The sequence below is a fragment of the Etheostoma spectabile genome, chromosome 21, assembly GCF_008692095.1.
Source record: "Etheostoma spectabile isolate EspeVRDwgs_2016 chromosome 21, UIUC_Espe_1.0, whole genome shotgun sequence".
NCBI classification, from domain to species: Eukaryota; Metazoa; Chordata; class Actinopteri; order Perciformes; family Percidae; genus Etheostoma; species Etheostoma spectabile.
In genome coordinates this window covers 21,323,893-21,344,823 of record NC_045753.1, presented here as the reverse complement: position 1 = coordinate 21,344,823, position 20,931 = coordinate 21,323,893, and the positions used below count along the sequence as shown (strand labels likewise).

Genomic DNA, 20,931 nt, shown 5'->3' with positions numbered 1-20,931 from the left:
ATATATATATATATATATATAACATGTTCTGAGGACTTTTTCTTAATAATCTTCTTAATAATAGTAACACTGAGGATGACCCCAGTACAGGGGTAGCCAGCAGAACATCACTTTCCTGTGGCCTGACATTAACCGAACAAAAAGGTGCCTAAGTGTATCCTCACTGGGATACCAACCAATAGGCAGTGAGCTTTCTATAGAACTTATAATAATAGATTATCCTGAGTTTCAAAGCAATGACTCTCAATAGGCCTGAATTGATGGCTTGACTTAATTAACCCGAATGGAAAGCTTTACGATAGATTAAAGCTTTGAGCTCTGAACCTGCATAATAGCATGACTATGTGCAAAAAATGTCCAATGCCAAATGCTTTAATCTTCATTTCAACCATGTCCCTCGCGCCCCAAATCCACCACATTCTTTCTGACCCCGTGACTGCATAATGCACTGAAATGGTGTTGGGAAAAGCCCCTTTCACTCCTCAGACCTTTGGGAAGACGTTGGTTGTGCCATGGCGGCGTCAGCCAACAGTTGCACACTATGGCTTCTTCCAAAATATGGAACAAGACTGAGTTTGGCCTGGCGTACGGCCTCGAATCTGAGCGGTAGACAAGCTGCTGCAGAGTTTCTGTTTCAGTCTACAGGCAGTTCACAGGGTATCTGCTGGGCTGCTTTGGCTATAGTGTAAGCCCGCTGGAAGTCCTTGTAACGGGGAGCACAGCCCAACCAGGCCTCTCCAAAGTGGACCCGACCGGTGAAGAGAAAGCTGCCAGGCCCCGGTTTGACGCCGCACTGCAGCAGAGTCCTAACCTCGCCCCGGCTGGTCAGGCGACTGTTGCCGGTGAACAGGGCGTACTTCTGACGAAACACCCGGGTGGCGCTGACTTTAATCACCGCTGCCCGTAGGTTATCGTCTTCCACCACTGATCGGATGTTACCTCGCACAACTGTGGATAAACAGGACATGCAGGTTCATTTATGAGGGTATTTTACAATACCAAATTTCAATTGATGTTTTTGTTAACTTTAAAACTTTAAAATGTTTGGCTGTATTTTTTGTCATATTCCATATTGTCCTATTCTAGCTAGTGTTATGATTTTTTGTTGACCACCATCTGATGGTAAAAGTCGTACGAAGGTCCAAGGCTGCTCACTAATCCTAACTTTTGTTGTCAAATGAACTTCTTCTCAGTGCCATTACAGCTCTATCAAAGACCTGCAGAATAGTCCACTGCTCCTTCTCTTGGGGGGGTGATGTTAGGATTACTCCACTACAGTGCCTCCAGTAAGGGGGTTAGTGAGTGAGTGAGTGTGTGTGTGTGTGTGTGTGTGTGTGTGTGTGTGTGTGTTGGGGTTGCAGAGAGCTGCTGTTTCACCTTTAACCTTTGCACTTTTGAGAGAAGAGGTTTTGGAGGCACTGGTGTGTTTTTCCTTTAAACTAATTTGTACATTAGTAGATCCTGACATGAAATCATTGTGTTCTATGGCGTTGCTGCCTGACTTTTTGGTGGTCTGGTTTAATTTGTTCATCTTGGTTGAATTGGAGGGGTGTGTTTCTGAGTTACAATGACATTTTATTCCTGATTTACTGGGTTTTTATATGTTCTATTGGCAACTTCTTATGTCAGGTAACTTACCAAAGTCACTGGTGCAAACGGCCATCAGGATCTCAGTGTTGTTGCAGGGTCTGCAGGCCTCTGGAAAGACAACAAGGGAAGGAAAACGAGAGGGAGAGACAGTTAGTGACCTCTAATAACACTCTAAACTGCTAGATAACACTTATATGCTATTGGAAATAAAAGACCGCATTTCCAGATCACATGCACAGGAATGTGAGATGTGAATCTGGACCTAAACCTTTGTGCAAAGATGAGCAACAAAGGAGAGACCAACCACTGCGTTCCAACAGACAGCTGCTACTTTTACAGTTGGCAGAGGAGGACCAGTGGAGCTTTAAGGTGCAAGGGTTTTCCACCCCAGACAATTTAAAGGCCAGATGAAACTTCCCCCCTTAAAGCCGTTCAGGGTGTCTACAGTCACACCTCATCAAAGCCTGCTGACAGGGGCCAAGGAGAGGGAGTGGGGGTGGACTTCAAAGATTTTTTTTAAAGCACAATCACACTTCCCACGAAATACTCTCCTTTCTCTCTGCCAAGGCTTGACAACTATTCTTAAAAACTGGAATAAAAAATAAAATACGGTGCACCATACTAAAGTCGTAACAGGATTTGATGATGGCCACGAAAAAATTCAAACCAAACCAGCAAAGCTCTGCCCGTCTGCATCGACTAAACTGTGGGTAGAAAAAAAAAAAAAACCTTCTGGCATTTTTTAAAGTTCTTGTGGTTCTTTGGAGGCCCCTTGCCCACCCCACACATTCTCCTCCTTAGTGAAAACCGCTTGATAAATGAGATTCCTTCCTCTCTAGTCCACAGCAAACCCCCTTCCAAGCCTGTGTGTGTGTGTGTGTGTGTGTGTGTGTGTGGGAGAGGGATGTAGAGGGGGGAGTATCCCCCTACAGACAAGTCTCTCCATAGAGAGGCAGCTCAACAAAAGAGTGGAGCATCTCAGCTGGGCAGAGGCCTCCCTGTCGCCTAGACGACGGCAGTAATCCCAGAATACTCATGCGTTACCCATTCAAAGGGCTCTGGACTCTGGAGAAAGCCCCACATACTGTGCTTTTGTCCCCCTCCTCCCCACTCCACAGCTCTCCTGCTCCAGCACGCCTCTGGGGAAAGTTTGGCCACTTCCTCCTCTCTGTGCTCTGCATGGCTGCGGAAAGTCCAGCCAGCCCGCAGAGGCCTGATATGAATTATGAATCATCTACATGGTGTATGGTATCATTGACTGGTGGATTAAATCCTCCAAACTTTTCAAGAAGGAAGAAAGAGAAATTTGACCACAGTTTGGTGGGTTTTTAAGAGTTTTGTTTCTTTTTTGAATTCTTTCTTTCAATAAAGAGAGAGAAATTAGAAATATGATGATATTAGAATTAGGTTTCTGTTACAGGGAGATAACACTGGCCAAAAGTTATTCTGTCCTTCCTCTGTTCACTATTAGCTTGAAATTACAAAACATGTCATGGTGTCTCCTTATTTCACCTCAGGTAGTCACACTCAAACCAACATGGCCGACTCATGCCTCACTGACTCACCTTCACTGCTGATGGGGTTGGAGTCCAGCGACAGGCGCGCGGTCCAGTCCCCTCTCAGCTCATAGCGAAAGGAGGCGATCCTTCTGCTGATGTCCTGATGAGGTGTAGCCTGCAGGAAGAGAGCCACCCTCTCCCCAGGCAGGCGGCTGAAGCAGCGCACCCTCGGCGGGGGAGAGGACTCCAGGCGGTCCCCTACCAGGAGCTCCAGGACCCCATCTCTCTCCAGGTACAGCTGGGCCCCGTGGAACTGCTCAGAGGGCTTGACGCAGGCAGTGATGAGGCCCGAGCTGCTGCCACCGGGCCCCACTGCCACAGAGGGCAGGCGGGGTGAGAGGGAGAGGCGCAGGGCCCCTTTGGGATACAGCCAGTCCAGTGTGCCCTCCGAGCAGTGGAGGGAGATCTGCTCCACACTGCCCTGCTGCTGGGACAAACCACTGTGACAAGGAGAAAAGGAAGGGAGACAGGGTTACATAAAAGGTTTCTGTATTCTTTTTCCAAGCTTAAAACACGAGAACATGAGTCCCTAACACCAGCATCATCAGTGGATACTAAAATATACCTACATATCTGCAGGATGGACTAAGCTGGTTTAAATGTGAACCCTGCAAACAGGCAACTTAGACCAAACTTGTCATAAGAAATTAGTAGAACCAGAAAATGGCACAAAAAGAAAAGAATACAAGATTTAGTAGTTAAGTGAAAGCGCCGACTACCGGCAGCCAGTGGTAGCAGGGGCCAGTTAGAGCATCTTAAGGGCCAAACTTAGAAAAGCTAAAAGTCCTCTGCAGGAATTTTAACAATCTATCTATAATAACAACTGCATGCACCACATGTTTTCTTCTCGCCAATTATCCGAATTAATCCTTCAGTCTCCCGTCTGTCTGGACCCCCCAATGCCTCCTGCAGACAGCCTGGAGGCGCATTCGCACCAGAGCACTAGAAACACTTTCACTGCGCCCTAAAGACAAGTCTCAACATGTTGCATTTAAACCGACATTGTTCTTTGCCAGCGAGACACCTGTAGGATCTCCGAGGGGCACATTTGAATCCTCTTTTCATTCAGCCAAATGCAGAAAGAGCACACATAAAAATATGAAAGTACTTGCCTGCCTCTCCAGCTGCACTGGTCTTCAGAATAGCTTGAAGAAGCCGCGTCAAAACCGGCAAAAGATAAAATCCAAATAGCGTTAATCCAAACCCCCAAAGCAGGCATTTCGACAACGGATGATGCAAAGTAAAAAAAAAAAAAAAAAAAAAGGTTACAAAAAAGATAATTCCAAAGCTGAAACCTCTGCGAGTCAAATTCCTCTATGAAACAATATCTCTGATAACCTCCATAGTTTTGTATCCTCTTACCCTGTCGTGTAAGATAAGAGAACACTGCTAAACTTTCTACTCTCCCCTCTGAACCCTCCGGACTGCTTTGCGTCAGGGGACGCAGAGCTCTCAAGTTATTCCCCCTCGGAAAAACTTCACGGACCAATCAGAGTCCGAGAAGTGAAACTTTAAACCACTCACACACAGCGGAGGGGGAGGGACGTCTGACCTGCAGAATGAGTCGCAGTACGCAAGGGTTACCATTCACGGTTGTGTTCGACCTGTCTGCATAGAAAGTACTAAGTAACTGAAATGCTGAGTGAGTTTACAGCAACATTCAGTGTATTTTATAATTTCTGTTTTTATTCATTTTATGTTACGTTACTGGAACTTGTTTTATTATTAAATCTAATGCTTTAAAAAAAATATCTTAATTTGACAATCACTCTAAGAATAAATTATGAATGAATCATTATTTAAAGACCCCCTTCCAGATATGTTTTTAGACAAATAATAATGTGCGCCCGATATAGTTTTCCACTAAAAGAAACTAATAATTCTTAAAATGATATCTAATTCACAACCCAAAAAAATCCAGATTTTACACATGTATGAATACGTTGAATTTCCAAAGTTTAACTATTTAACATAAGAAGTCATCTACTTACTTGTAAAGTAGGCTGCATCGTCAGTGTACGTGCACTGGATAATTTAAGTTTCCACGTCACATACCAGTATATGTAAGGTATATATTGAACCACGATTGGCTTAAACTAGTCACTTGTGTTAAAATCAGATTCAATGTGAGCGCAGAGAAACTTTCTGTTCTTCAGTAGATTAATGTCAAAGCAGTGTTCAAGTGTCAAACTAATTCCTTGTGAGGCTCAAACATCCACGTAAATTAACAATAAGAAAAGACATTTTTGACTGAATGGGGACTTTAAATGCACCATAAAAGTGCTTTATGATGCAAGGTTTTATAGCAGAGAAATCTCGGTTTTCAGAATATTCTATAACTTTTCTTTCAAAACCATTTTCTGTTGAAGTCATGGTTGTTTGATGTAGATAAACCTAAAAAAAATCCTTGTTGTAATTATGATTCAATGTCTTTTTTTAGCTATCCAAAATCTTATACAATAAAGCTGTCTGTAGATAGAAATAAGTTGCATACTTTATGTCCTTTATTCTGAAGCATCTTCTTTTTTTACACTGGCCATTTCAAAAGACTTCTGAAATGTTAGAAAAGATATTATCTTCATGAGTCTAAATCAAATGAAAAAAAATGAGACATAAAGTACTGGTCACAGTTGAATAATGCTAAACTGATTTTCAGACGTATCTTGTATGATGGTGATGGTGATGATGATGATGAAGATTTTGCCTTCTCTGGTTGTCGTGCCCTCTGCCCTTAACCCCGCTGGGTGTCTCTTTCATGTTGTGGTATTTATAACCAAATCAAATATTCTTTTGTGCCGTCACTGCCATCCATCTCCCCGAGCCAGTGACTTTCCGTGTACGTGTGTTTTGTTGCGTGCGTGTGTGTGTGTGTGTGTGCGCGTGATGAAAGTCTAGGCCCCTCCGATGGAGTTATGGCAAGGCCTCAGACCAACACAAAGGCACATGTGCAGAAATCCAGCTGCTTTATTGTCTGCAGCAGGATGGAGCTTTGTTTTCTGCAGGCCATTTCAAAGCAACAGTGTTTAAAGTATACAGCGAGAAGGGGGGGGACCCAGTCAAAGAAAAATGAATACATTAGTGCCTAAACTTAGTTATGGACTTCACAAATATGTCAAAGCATCCACGTGTGCACAGTGTATTCAGACAGGGACAGTTAGATTTGCACACTTTGTCATACATCAATGTGCATGCATTCATACACGTGCCCTTTAAAACAATAGCACACACACACTTTGGTATGACCCTGGTTTGACCTGAACTACAGTCTTATTCAATACTGTCATGTGGCGTGTGTGCATAATGCACATACTGGGAGGATCTTACAGTTCAAACAGGCTGAGATTGAACTCATTTGATGTGGGGATCAACTGTTTTATTACCACATGAAATGCTATTCCCCCTCTTTGTTACTGGGAATTTTAATCTTCAAATAAAAACATGGTTATGGGATGGAGAATTAAATGTTACTAAAAAGGCCAGTCTGAGTGTGTAAACCATCAGATCTGGTTGTTTCTTTCATTCTGCATTTGGAACAATGCCATCTTTCACTCTAATGAAACACTGCCTGCTTGTCCTCATACTTGAACCACTGAACCAGATTCCTGCAGAGTTTTTCTCTCGCTGTATTCTCACCAGACCGCCGATGAGACTGTCTTCAAACAGTGCTGCTGTACGCATACAATAGTTTGCACGCACGTGTTAGTGCTGTGTCTATTTACCTGGTATACTGTATTTCTCTGTGTGTGCCGGCGAACACAGGGAGAATGTAGTGACGGTGTGGTGTCACCGGCATTCACGGGCCCTTGACGTGTGTCCTTTTTCTCTTGCTGTCTGTTCTCGCTGTCTCAGACATAGAGACTAACCATCTTCCTTAATTTCTAAAATGTGCTATGGTCAGGGTAATGTGCATGTAAGAGCAATCCAGAAAGAGGAAAGTGAAAGAGGGTAATGCAGGTTCATGATATGTTCAGTTTAATGTTGGTAGCCATGTATAGGTTCCATAAGAAATTTTAGGGAATCTGCAAAGACATATATTATACATATACCTTTTGCATAGTAGAAATGCATCAATGATTTTGGTCAATATAACTGAATGTCCTCCTTTGAATTTCACACTTTTGTCTTCTGTAACACAACACACCTTCAACATGGCTGACATCTCTGGACATCTAGAAGCCCAAGCCTGTAGCAGGATCAAAGCCTTACACGGAATTGGTCTATTGTCATCAAAGGGAGTGACCATTATGTGCCACAGAGAAGGTTGACAGGGTGTATATTATTCAGAAAGGTTTGGTGCAGCAGCAGTATGCTGTCTACTGTATAATATCCGAGCTGGAACACCAAGACCTGATCTGATCTGTTCCCAGACCTTTCAGCAGCTTCCCATGGCACCTCAGTGCTAATCCGGTTGATCTGACATGGCCGCTGTTTGTTTTCCTGCACAGAGTCATCTACCTGCTTGTAATGAGATCTAAGACCTTGTCAGGATACTCACCAATCAGCCGACGTTCAGGGTGGCAGAAAATATGCCTTTCCCGCCAAAGGATTGTGCTGTGTCTTGTGTAATGCCTGGGTAGTTTAAGGTTAGTCATGGGAAATAATATTTAAGTGGCTGTGGAATAAGGGTATTTCTAAATCATTTAAGGGTTAAATGACCAAAGCTTTAATATCTTGAAAGTTAGAACACAGACGATATTTTAACAAACGCTGTACATTTGCTGAGTATATTTAGGTATCAAACTGAAAACTGATTATATCAGTACACATGTACACAACATATAGTAAAAATGTGGATTCGTGGAATGTCACTGTGACGGATAGTAGTCCTTTTTCACATTATATAGTTACAGGATAGATGGTCATGCTTTGTACATATAAAAATGATGCACATTTTGTACACTAAGTCAAAGTTTGAGCTATAAGTGAGTTTGAATAGTGCCACAATTTGTATGTAGAAAAAGGGACTGTTTTAACATTTCCCATACTCCCCTTGAGTTTTTTGTTGTGATGAGTTAGTGAGAGTGTTGAAGCTGGCGTTTTCCCACCTCTCCATGCAGGTGAGAGTCTCAGAGTCGATTGGCGGCCAAAGGCTGTGAGAAGAACCATTGCTAGGAGGAGTTCGCAAAAAACTTGTGCTGATATTTACCCTCCGAGCCCCCATGAGAGCCGCATGTGAAAACCGACACCTGCTCTCTCAGTGCACTTTCTCAGGATCCTGATTGTGTATGTGTTTGTTTGTATTCCTGTAAATTTCTCTTTGTGCCTCTGATGTCGGCTTGTGTGTATGTGTGTGTGTGTGTGTGTGTGTATGTCTGTGTGTTAGTGTAAAGCCCAGTGGGAAACTGAATACAAGAGGGCCCTATACCAGATAAACAGTGTCAGAGAGGGTTGATAGCAAACGCAGCTGGAAACACGCAGAGACACCCTGAGAATGCTCTTTAATTCTTTTCTAAACATGTAATAGATCACTTAGCTCTACTGTCTCAATACAGCTATATGGCCCTTGTGGGCTTTAATCTTTAAGCAACTCTTGGGGCCGTATCATCGTGCAAAAGTTATGTGAGATCCCACATAACTTTATATATATTTTTAAATGAATTATATAGTGATTTAGTCAGAAATTACAAAACCGGAAGAGATTTGTTTGTAGCAGCCGTGATCAAGTCCTAGTTTGCACACTTTCTGCAGCAATCTCTCACACCACTCTCTTTCACGCTCTCTCTTACAACTCCCAGTCTTACACACACGGTCTTTTCTTAGTTTATTGTACTTAAATCTCATTCCTCATTGTCATCTGTTTGTGTCTCTTTGAGGAAAATTCATCTTTTAAAAGCTCTTTTGAAGATGTTTGTTTATATGTTCTTTATCACTCCACACATTTGCTATCCACTATTTGCATTCAGCAGCTCCAAATATAACCTAATTATAGTGTCTGGGGTCAGAGGTCACAGCTGGATGCCCTGTGGACCTTTTCATTAGCAAAATGGAGGGAAGAGATACCTCCATTTTATTGTGGCCAAATTCCAGAAGTTCGCTATCACTCGACTTTTAAGTTTTGGGGTCATCTGTTTTTGGATCAGTTTTTCTTATGACAGATATACTTTTTTTTGTCACTTGGCCATTATACATTCTGTTTAACTCCCCCTCTGGAGACAAAAGGTTTTGGTATTTCTCAGTCAGGAGTGGTAATTCTGTTTTGTTAAATGTCAAAATGTTTTAACACAATGCATAATGCCCAAATACTGAATAAAATTAATTAAAGTACACTTTCTCAAGTACTGAGTACAATGTACTACTTGTACTTGTACTTTACAAATACCACTTTATGCCATATAACACCTCTACTCCACTACTTTCCAGAGGAAGTATTTCACTTTTTACCACATTTGACAGCTATTAGTTACTTTGCAGTAACTGCAGTTGCAGTAATGCATTAGTAATAATGGTTTAATAATATAAAACATAGTAAGAAAGACCTCAGAAAGGCCAGTTTTCTGCATATTGAGTACTGTTGTAACTATATCAAGCTGTTAATACTTCTGTACTTTTACTTTAGAACAATTTTGAACACAGTACTTTGTAATTTAGTGCTTTCATTTCTAAAATAATTCGGTGCTCTCTCCACCACTGTTTGCAGGCTACTAAATGGAGCCAAACACTGGTCTGATTCAACCCTGAAATTGTAGCAGCAATGCAGCTTGAAGTGCTAATTTAGAAAACAGAGAGCTCTACATGCCAGTATGCCTCACTCCATATCTCTGCCAACTAGCTTCTACATATGGGCCTACATCAGCCTTCAAGCTTTTGTCGCTCTCCTTTGTTCACTTGTGTCAATCTTCAAGCATATTGTTATATTTAACAACATTTACTTTACATGTAATGGTAGAGTCAAGAAATGGATTGTTTCATTGTTAATAAACCTCACAGCTCTTCTAAATACTTTTTTCTCTTAAAGTGCTGTCATAAAAACAATAATTATCCTTAAAGCCTAATCAGTATTGTGTTCCTATCTTGACGAAGAGGTTACATCCAGTCCCTTATCTTCAGTGTGAGCAGATAATGATGGAACTGACTTCACACAAGGACAACGTCAATACTGCAGCCAACCTTGATGTCCTTTGCGTTGATTTTCACATTCCTCTGTGTTCAAAAGCACACAAGGGAATAGTTTAGCTGGAGGGTAAACAGGCCAGACTCTTTTTAAGTGGTTCTTCACACAACGCTTCTAGTGCTAACCCAAGAGCATCTTACTTTTGACAGTCAGTCTTTTAATTCGAGCAGCAGTCGGGGATAAATAAAGGCAAATGAAAACACATTGCGGTCGCCGCAGAATGCACAGGAAGTTACGTGAGGTTTGAGGGTAAATTTAGACTACCAAGCAACTGCACTCAGTACCGCAGCTTTTGATTGTAGTCAGATTGAAGCAAGCATGTGTCATGCCTCTTTTAAAGATCCTGAGTCCCTCATTAGAGCATGGCAGTGTGGGTGAGCTTGCCATGATTGCCTGACGTTTATTTGGCTTGGTCTGTCTTGTTTTTGGAGGGAAACCCACTTTAGTTGTCGGCCTTTGGAGGACGGCATCTCCATCCCCTTTCACTTCACATTTATGACTCTCATTAGCTGCAATTAACAGAGCATCTCCCAGTTCCCTCTATTTGAAATCCAGATGAGAGTATTGTTATTTTCAGCCCAGTGGTGCTGTAGTGATGCCTCGGGCCTGGTGAGTTTGATAGGCAGTGTTGTTTGAGCCCAGCTGGGGGTCAGACAGAGGTTCACCGCTGTCTGTCTTGTGTGTTGCGCTCCTACCCCCCACACTATTTCTAATAGGCTGAATCAATTTGGAGGGAAACTTACCAAGAAGCAGGATCCCTCCAAAATTGACAATAGGTATAGTGTTTTACATATGTCCACAGGGAAGACAGATGTTTCTCTCGACCACATCCACATTTGAATACCCTTATTTGGATACAATGGGAAAGAATACAAAGGGGATATATTTTGGCGGTCAAGGCAGATGCATAATGTTGTCGGCCAAGACGCATTGCGAAAGACTTTTCATACTTTTGATGCTGTGGAGCTTTTCATTTTAGATAACTTTTTATATGATTTTTAAGCATACTCAATGTCCACATCTGTGTCAGTTAACAGCAGATACACAGGAAACTGGGTTTTCTTTTCAAACAAGGTGACTTAAAGTCAGTCTGATTCTGAAAATGGGTTTACACTGAAACATTATTCTTTGGAACTGGGGTGAATATTTGTTTTATAGTTTAGAAAATTATCAGACATTACATGTCATATAAGAAGTAAGGTTCTCTCTGTTTTCAGTTCTGAGATGTCGATCTTTTAATGTGTAAATGTTTGTTACTATTTATGAACATATGAAAACAAGTTTAGGAATAGTTTGACATTATGGGAATTACAATTTGAATAAGAATATTAGAATATTAGCTCTTTTGTAGAGAGCTAGTAAAGAAGTTCAATATCAGTCTCATATTTGGATGGTAAATATAAAGATCCAGCTAGCAGCCAGTTCCAGTGTTTATGCTAAGCTAAGATAACCAGCTGCAGGCACTAGCTTCATATCAAAGATATGACGACAGATACGAGCATGGTATTGATCTTTTTATTTAACTCTGAGCACAGTGAGTACAAATAAATATATGTAAACAAATGTTAAACTGTTCCTCTTATATGCACTTAGAGAATGTGACAAACTCAGTTTTGACAAAACATCTGACATGGACAATGTAGAATTTGTAGAATATTGTAGAACATAACTACACACACACACACGACCACACACACACACACACTTCACATTTTAGAAGACACTTATCTGTAACTCACACTTGTAAAATGGTACAATAATTAAATGAAAATGGCTGATCAGTGTTTTTCTTCCTTTGCTGCCTGACTGCACTTGTCCTCCTCCTCCTCCTCCTCCTCCTCCTCCTCCTCATCCTCCTCCTCCTCTGCATCCTGCTCTGGGAATTAAGTTTGGCCAGACTAGGTCATCCTTGGCTGTGCAGAATATAATTAGCCTGCCTGCACACACACACACACAGACACACATACAGACTTTAAACTTTAAACCCCCTTATACAATGGCCCTCTCAAACAATAGACACATGCCAATAATATGACCCCCTTGGCTATCTCCCCATGCACAAAAAAACTCCCTGTTCATCCTAACCCCCCCTCTGCTCACTCAGCTGAATAATGAGACGGATGAGCTTACGTTTTTACCTATCGCATTTCACATCATAGAAAAAATACTGAGTTTAACAGGTGCTGAATCTCAGCTGTTTCTGTGGAGGCTTGAAATCTGGCCGGTGGTCAGAATTACACCTGACGTTGCCTTAATGTATTAAGTTTCAAGCGATGAAGTTAATTATGTGTTAAGTTTTTAAAGGTAAATGCTGTGAAGTTTGTAAACAAATATGGAGTTGAGCTTTACCTTCACAAACCATTGAAAAATGATCTGAGGCTAGTGCTTTCTACTTTTCCAAGTACCATTTACTTGCAATAATTTTAATTTACCAATATTACAAGGTGCTTAACAGTAATAAAATGATACAGTATGAGGAATAACATGCAAACACTTAAGGATAAAAAGTAGAGTAATTTAAGTAAAACTAACAGGATCATACTTTAAATGGCCGTACATGTACAAGGATAGGAAGTGATGAGACCCAGCGGGCAGCACGATTAACGAATGGGACAAATAGCAGAGTGCTGGCACCTCATTCTTTAAAGTTGTATCCAGCTCCTGTTTGCCTTGCACCTCACCGGTGGGGATGTGCACACTACTACTACTGCTGCTTTACAAGAAGTGATTAGTGATCATTCTTCCATCCTTAGCAGTAATCTAACAACCTTCACGCTTCAGCCTCCAGAGTGCCATCAATATCTCTGAATAGGGGCCATAATTGCACACCAAATCTAAATCCAGAGCGTCTTTTATCTCCCACCATCTTTTGACGACTCCATTCAGACTCCTTGGTGAACTGCAGCTCGTCCCTGAGCTCCTTTTGAGCTACATTTTTTTTAATGCCATTGCACACGAGCTGCCCTCGCCTTTGCTCTCTCAGCACCTGCATTTCAGTGTCCTACTGCTCATCAATGGAACCTGTCTTTTAAAAATGTATACATCTGTTGCAAAGGAGGTAGCCATTGTTGGGGTTGGGAAACCCTTGAGGGGACCGCCAAAATTTGGTGTGTTCCTGGCTCCATCATAGAGTAAACCCAACCCCCAACTCTGACACACACACACACACATCCACACATCCACACACACACCTCTTATTTCAGGGGTATCATATCACCTGTCCCTTGGGGTATATGGGTGTGCAAGGCTGGATGTCCCCATGATAACAGGTGCATTTAAACGTATACAACAGGTGGGATGAATGCCTGGAGAGATGTCTGTGGCGGGTTTCTTTATTATACCAATGTTTACTACAGGTATTACTATGATGAAACAATGCTTGGGTGGGTTTTTGTCTCACACATTGCATTTAATGAACATTTAGCGATGTTTATGTTTAAATGACTTTAGTTGAAACGGCCATTAGCTCCTGTTTTTCCTTTTTTGAGGCTATTGGGAATTCTGCAAAGCATACCAGAGGCAATAAATATTTATCTCACAGCTCCATGTGGTTATTTGGCTTTATTTTCTTCATCTGACCCATGACTGATGAACAGAGGAAGCTGATGGGGGGGGGGCAGTGAACTGTGTCGTCCTGCAGAGAAGTGGAGACAAGTGAGAAAGCAAAGTGGAAATTGAAGAGAGGAAAAGGGAACTTGCTGATTTACTAGAGCAAGGAGGGTAGTCTTTTTTGTTGCCTGGCACAGTCATGCATGCACACATATGCATGACTGCTTGCACTCACACATAATTTTCCTCTCTATGTACATGCACATACACACACACATGGAAACACACATTCATACATAGACCCAACTTAAGGAATTCTGGCCTATCTGCACATGTATGCAAGCTAATCAGGGCCTCTTCACAGACAGAAAGCAAAGGGTCACTCAGGGTGAGATGTTTGTGATGGAAATTTGGACGGCAGGCGTAGGAAAACAAAGCTAGAGACAGGATGCCCCAGAGACGACATACTTTACACATGAGATAACACACATTGAGGAGTTACAAAAAAAAAATAAGATCACAGAGCTTTTCTCAATCATATTACTGATAAAGAGCATTATTGCAGGCACTTTCACGAAATTATGATAGAATAGTTGGATTTAGAAAAGATTTTGTCTGTTGGTTTAATTCTGAGGGTGAGCGAATGAAAAGCATTTTACCAAGGGAAATAGGAATTACTTTTAATTGGAATCCTTGCTGACAAAGACACGTTTAAGAACTAAAGATATCTTTATGCTGACTTGGGTTGCACAGCAGAATGGATGACTTTCTTATGGAGACTTTTTCTAAAATTGTTTAAAACATTGTTTCCTTTTCTACCAAATGGCTTGTAACTAGTCATGACTTTATTTTTAGCTATCTGCATTAACCAAGGAGAAGCAAACTATTTCATTGATTGCATATGATCCAATAGGGAATATAGCATTGGCCTGGTCTTCCCTTCACCATTGGAGCTCTGTACGCGTAGCTTTTACTGGGCATGTAGTGCATAGAATGGGGGCATTCGATGAAACCACGGCGCGTCATTGAGAAATCACACAAAGATGGGATTTAATGGCCCTTCGATTGAGCGGTTTAGAAAAGCCAACCTCTGACCCCCAGCCTTGACCCATGGCAACCCCTCCCATCCTCCAGGGTCCAGTGTTTGTCATTGGTCATTTGTCAACTCCTCACACTGATCTGATTACCGTCCAATTTAGGATCTGCCGACTACACACTTCTAGGATCAAGAAAAGCTTCTTTCAGCAACTTTACGTGACAACAAATAGCTGGATTGTTGCAGGTAGAATAAAGGGATGTGTTTTGTTCTATTCAGGCAACAGAGATGGACAAAACCTTAGATAGACGCCAATCTTGGTATCCAATAATGTCTCTACAGTTGTCTTTTAATGAGGAACTGATAGAAGTAGGATTTGTACTAAACTGTTTAAGAATACATCTTAAAGCCATATTTTATACTGAATCAGAGTCCAGCCAAACAAAGGAGAGGATGTTCAACAGAGGAGGAGCATACTCAGATGAATCATCCAAACTAAACATGTCTTACATTAATCTCATCCTAATGATTAACAGCATCCAGACACCAATGAATCCTCTGTGTTGATCATTCAAGTATGCCAGTATTTGTTTTAGTTAAAACCAGCTCCGTTTTCAAAAACACAGCCCTGATCACAAAATGCCATTTTATGTGTTTTAACTATGTACAATTTGGTGCCATAAAAAATCTCCACAATTAAATGAAAAATGGAGTTTAGTAGGTGTTTGTGTTTGAAGAAACACCAATGTTTTGCTGTAGTGGTCACAAAAAGCATTTTCCCCATTCACAATCATTGAAAAAAGGGCTGCAGCAAATTGGTGAGTGCTGTAAAATGATACATATGGGGCCTCATATTTGAATCTAGTTCTCTGTAATGCCTTCATGGCAGGGCTAGCTGGTGAACTACTGTAGCTAGTGAGCTAATGGCTAGCACACTTACCTCAATCATGCAAGTTCTGACCCATCTCTTAATATTTTCTTTTGTCTTGGTACTGGGAAGGTTACTCTCCCCTAACATTATAAATGGGAAATAAAGCTGTAGGCACTAACAAGCATGCTAAGTGTTTGTTGTCAGTTGGTGCTGACTTACAGTTATGCTCGTACATGCATCCAAACCTAGGATTTAGGACTTCTGTTGTCAGTATCAGTGTCAGTAGTAACTGAAGATCACAGAGCTAGCTAGCTTGCTAGAACTGACTGTGTTACCATAAAGATTAGCACCATAAAGTCAGTTTTCCCCTTTCCTTTATTGTGAACTATATCTTTTTTGTGCACGTTATAGGTTTAAAAAATGAAAAAGCCCAAAGTCCACTTAAAGGGACTTACCATCTCCAACAGAAAACACTGTTCACAAACTGCTCCAAACAGCTCTATTGTAGTCCAGCCTTTACTTCCGTGACAAACGCTTGTCACTTTGTAATACACGTTCTAATGCTCGACTAGCTGCTAGTGTGGCCCGCCCTCATACTCTGCTTCTGACTGGCTAGTAGTCCTTACCTAGCTACTGCGTATGTATGACTCCCAACAAAGATAAAATAGAAGTGTGATGCCATACTCTGTAGACAGAGAGCTCAACACACAGGGTGAAAAGAGGAGCTGCAGCACTGTGCAGTACAACACATTTTTTTTCTTCTAAATTAAACCATGTAAACCTATTCTGATGTAACCTTACGTATACATTTATGAACCTGAAAATCAGCATGTTTCAGCAATTGTATGGAGAGCAGTGTTTTTTATATTTGTGTATGTGTGCGTGTGTTGTGTTTGTGTGTGGTCTTATTATTCATGTTTACTGATGTCTGACTGCTCTGAAAGTCTGCAAAGGCCTGTCAGTCAAATATAACACCGCCTTTTCCCAATCCCCTTTGACTGTGAACAATCACAAACACAAACACACACACACCCCCACACCACACACACACACACACCCCACACAAACACACACACACACACACACACACACACACACACACACACACACACACACACACACACAATTATCCTACAACTCATTATGTCTGCTTTGGCTCTTTTGGATTATGTGGGGGTTTGGGATTGGGGCAGGGTGGGGTTGGTGACCCTAGAGAGCACGACCTGAGGGGACATCCAGGGAGTTATTGGGGGAGTGAGGACAGGGGGATGGGTTATGAACACGCAGGGAGGGAAAGTAACTTATTTCTTCTTGGTGCCCCTGCTGGTTGTGTTCAATCTTGTGAAGCTCCCCACTGTTTTTCTTAGTGAAAAACACACTGATTAGTCATCACTAGGGAATTGCATAAGCTTTACTGGAACAATTGCTTTTCAATTGATAATGCGATGACATACGACTAAAAAAAGCTCATTATAATTTCAAAAAACCCAATCTTGTCTTTTGCATTCGGTAATTAATAACAATCAGTATACAAATGTTGTTTTCATCTGGAGGTAGTCGTCAGATAGATTAATGGTTAACTTTTATGTAAAGGCTGCAGTGGAGGAAGGGATGATGAATTTTCCTCCACATCCCTGAATTGCTCAGGCTCAAGAGTTTAGAATTCCCTCCAAAAACTCTTTTGTAAAACTTCTCCCCCGTCACTTATACAAGCTACACAGCAGCCGCCTCCACCCCCAGCCGTCACACATCAATCCATGGTGTGTGTGTTTTGGGAAGTGGGGGTGTCTCAGCCACAGTGTAGTAGTAACCCCCAGGGTGTAAGAGATTTTTGGACCAACACTGCAAGTTTCAAAAATAAACTCTTTGATTTCAGTTTACTTAAGCTTTTTTATGTCTCGAACCAACAGATGTTGAGAAACACACTGAACATAATGTGTCATTTACATCCAGTCTGAGAAGAAAGAATACTGACTGCATGTTGCCTTATGCATGTGTGCAATTTTAGTTGTTGCCGATGACAAAATCTCCTCAAATCCTGTTTTCCTTTTCATTACTTTGCACAGGAGATTTAGCTCTCATTAACAACACACATTTTTTGGCTCCCATTTTGTGTGTGCGAGGTCTGAATAGGATGAGTTATTCAACCCTCTCCCTTTTGTCAGGAAGCTTAATCAAAGCTGCAGAGGTGTGTAAGGGACCTTTGGCCCTTGGGTATCTCTGACCTTTCTCTTACTTGCCTTTGGGTTAGCATCAGGATATCCCTTATTTAACGCGTAACCTAAGGAGTCAGTTTTAGCAACCAGTGGTTCAGAGTTGAAGCATACACACATAAAGGCACATTTAAACAGTCAGTTGTTCGCTAGAAATGATTACCAAACACTTCTAACCACTAACGAAGTAAAGTGACCACAAATCATCCAAATGACTGTTAGTAGCCTTGCTGTGTAGTTTATGGTGTATATTTTAGAGTCAGTAATTTTTTTGTCTAAGAAAAACATTTACTGAGCACTTAACTGGAGTCAAAATAACATATATTGGGGAGTAAAGTTGTTGCTAATGAGCAATGCAAAATGGATATATTTAGAGCAATTCACAGTGGATAATCCGTTAGAAAAGAACCAGCTCTGATTAAGTGCACTTTATTTTGTCATTTCAAATGTTCCACTGAAAAAAAATTCTTCTAATCCTTCTGAAGTCCTTATAACAACAACCAGCAATGTTTCCATTCTAAAAGGTCAACTTTGAGGACATGTCAAAGTAATTACTTGTGACTTGGAATCCACTATGCATGCAGATCCTCCTGTGTGCACCGTGTATGTGTACAGAGAGCACTTTTGATTACTTGACGAACAATTTTAGTTTGGGTCTGTGTTTTGCCACAAGAGTACATTATAGAGCTGTGTAAGTCAATGTAAAGAGTGAAGTTAAAATTGACAGCTTGGCATGTGTGCGCATTTTAGTTGTTTTCTTCTGTGTCACAGTCTGATGGTTAATTATTGAGTGTGTAAGCAGACATAGTTGTGTGTGAGCATAGAAGAGCTTGTAACTGGAAAAAAGCACAAATAAACAGTGACATGAATGATTTATACTGACAGTATGACAATATGCACACGTCTAACTGTTCAGCACCAGCAGCCTTCCTTTTATTACATTAAAAGAAGATGTTTAATCAGCTGACATGTAAATTGAAACAATAATGTCCCGCATTTCCATCTTTTTTCAGTTGAGACAGAGGAGCTATTCTTTTATCTTTGTGTACATGTTGCATTCAGACCCACTTGAACAAACTGCATTAAGTCCATGAGCCCTTCCCCTTCCCAAAATGAGCAAACCCACTAAACAAAAGGCCACCATTGTGGATAAATACGGCTTTTGTTTTACCCATTTGAACCTGAGGTTTTCCTTAACGCTAAGGAAAGTGTGTTCACCCTTTTTCTCTTTTCAGACGTTCTGGCGCTAAGTAGCGGAGACACTGCCAAATGGGAAAAGGACTACACAGACAGAAAGAATGACCTGAATCAATCAGGAAGTGGCTGCTTTTCAGCTGTGCCAGAGGAGCCGGGCAACTTCCTAGTCTCGTTGCCAAGGTGACTGGAAGCTCAGCCAGCTGGTGCAGCGGGCAGCAGTTGGGTTTGATGGGGTCGATGACGGTTGGGATATTGGACAGTGGGCACAGAGCTGGGGAGTGAGGCTGAGACTGAGGCAGTTTAAATGTGTGTGCACTCATGTGAACCATCACAATGTGGAGCTTCTATTTTGTTTGTAATCCTTTGCAAACAGTCACCTAATCTCTCCAATTACTCCCAGCTTCTACTGTGGCAGTTTGTTCACACAATATTTTGATAAAATTCAGTTTAATCTCAGTCCTTTTTTTGATATTATATGGAAGTCAGATGTTCATGTCTGTTTACTCTTGATCTCAAGTGAAGAGTAAATACTTCAGAAATAATCACATAAACTCTCTGAACAAGATAAGCAAGGCAATGTAAAGATGACTCTGGCATATACTGAGCAAATTTAAACTTTACTCATATCAGCAATGAAAACGCTTCTATTGAGATGTCCATCTTGAATTTTGGTCAGTCAAACCAATATGACCCCTATTTGATGATGTGTTTTTCTATTCATTAAAACAAATTAGTACTATTGAATGATAATCGGAGTTCTAATTCTGATTGCATTATGGGAAATTTTGAGTGTCCATGTCCAAGAATTTGGGAGGACACAGAGCAGGAATTTGGGTAAGATTGAGTGATTCATTGGTACTATCATGCAATAATGTGTTTAACAGCAAACGTGTAAATATATGTATTGCTTATATTAGTCTTTGCAGGATAATATATAATATACATATATATATACACCAAATATTATATTTTTAGTAAACGTTCACTCAGAAGTAAGTCACAAATACATTGTCATAAACAACACTCAATTCCTAGTTTTGTTTGGTACACCTAGCTCAAACTAATGCAGTCTAATGTAACGGGCCTACAATAAAGTGTAGGCTTCATTAATGAAGGTTATCATTTTAGTTGAAACTATTCTGTATTGTATATTGTGTCTACCCCATTTATGTCAACAGGGTAGACTTTTGTGTTTTTGTGACTTAGAAATTAGTATGCCTGGTATCTGTTATTTTTTTAATTTTATAAAGGCATAACAGTTCACCAGTCTGTGTCTATGGCCTAAAACCCCATTTTTACAGAGATGGAACTAGGGGCTGGCTTGGTAGGTGGGTTTCTGGGGGATCAGGGGACCAGACTGGCGGAGATAGGTAAACACAGCTGGGGACACACAGTGCTGGTGGGTCTGCGGCTCAACGGCCCCCTTCACACATTTATCAGTGTGTTTGCTCAGGGGATGTGCCTTAATCTTCACACGCTGATCTCTGTGCGGAGCCTTCCCAGAGGCCCAACGGGCTGGGATGAAAGTGACCCCCTCACAGGCACAGTCACAGCCTTGCTAATTCCTCCATGGCTAAACTTGAATGTTCTTCTTTTTTTATAAAGGCCTACAAAGGTCATCTATGGATCTGTCTGTGTGTGGTTGAATTGCTCTGTGGGTGGGATAACAATGATAATAATCCGATTTGTTTTTCCTCCTATAGATGAATAGACCATTGTCATAAAGTGCCAAAAAAAGTTATCTGTGACGTATAGAATGTTTGCAATATCTATCTATCTATCTATCTATCTATCTATCTATCTAT

The 20,931-nt window shown here is 41.2% G+C and overlaps 1 protein-coding gene across 1 annotated transcript; it reads right to left on the bottom strand.

Moving 5' to 3' along the window:
• Nucleotides 1-19: 19 nt before the first annotated feature.
• Nucleotides 20-4,599, bottom strand: metrn (meteorin, glial cell differentiation regulator). The gene is made up of 4 exons (XM_032502746.1): nucleotides 4,262-4,599; nucleotides 3,156-3,589; nucleotides 1,639-1,698; nucleotides 20-948 (listed from the first exon to the last, which is right to left on the bottom strand). The coding sequence occupies exons 1-4, from the start codon at nucleotides 4,366-4,368 to the stop codon at nucleotides 635-637; spliced, it is 915 nt and encodes a 304-aa protein (XP_032358637.1). The 5' UTR covers nucleotides 4,369-4,599; the 3' UTR covers nucleotides 20-634.
• Between the last annotated feature and the right edge of the window lie 16,332 nt (nucleotides 4,600-20,931).

Bases quoted from the DNA above. Each gene is read 5' to 3' on its own strand.
- metrn (XM_032502746.1), bottom strand. From the start codon at position 4,368: ATGCCTGCTTTGGGGGTTTGGATTAACGCTATTTGGATTTTATCTTTT. The intron at 3,590-4,261 runs GCAAGTACTTTC...TCCTTGTCACAG, and splicing joins CAGTGCAGCTGGAGAGGCAG to TGGTTTGTCCCAGCAGCAGG. The intron at 949-1,638 runs GTAAGTTACCTG...GTTTATCCACAG, and splicing joins CGTTTGCACCAGTGACTTTG to TTGTGCGAGGTAACATCCGA.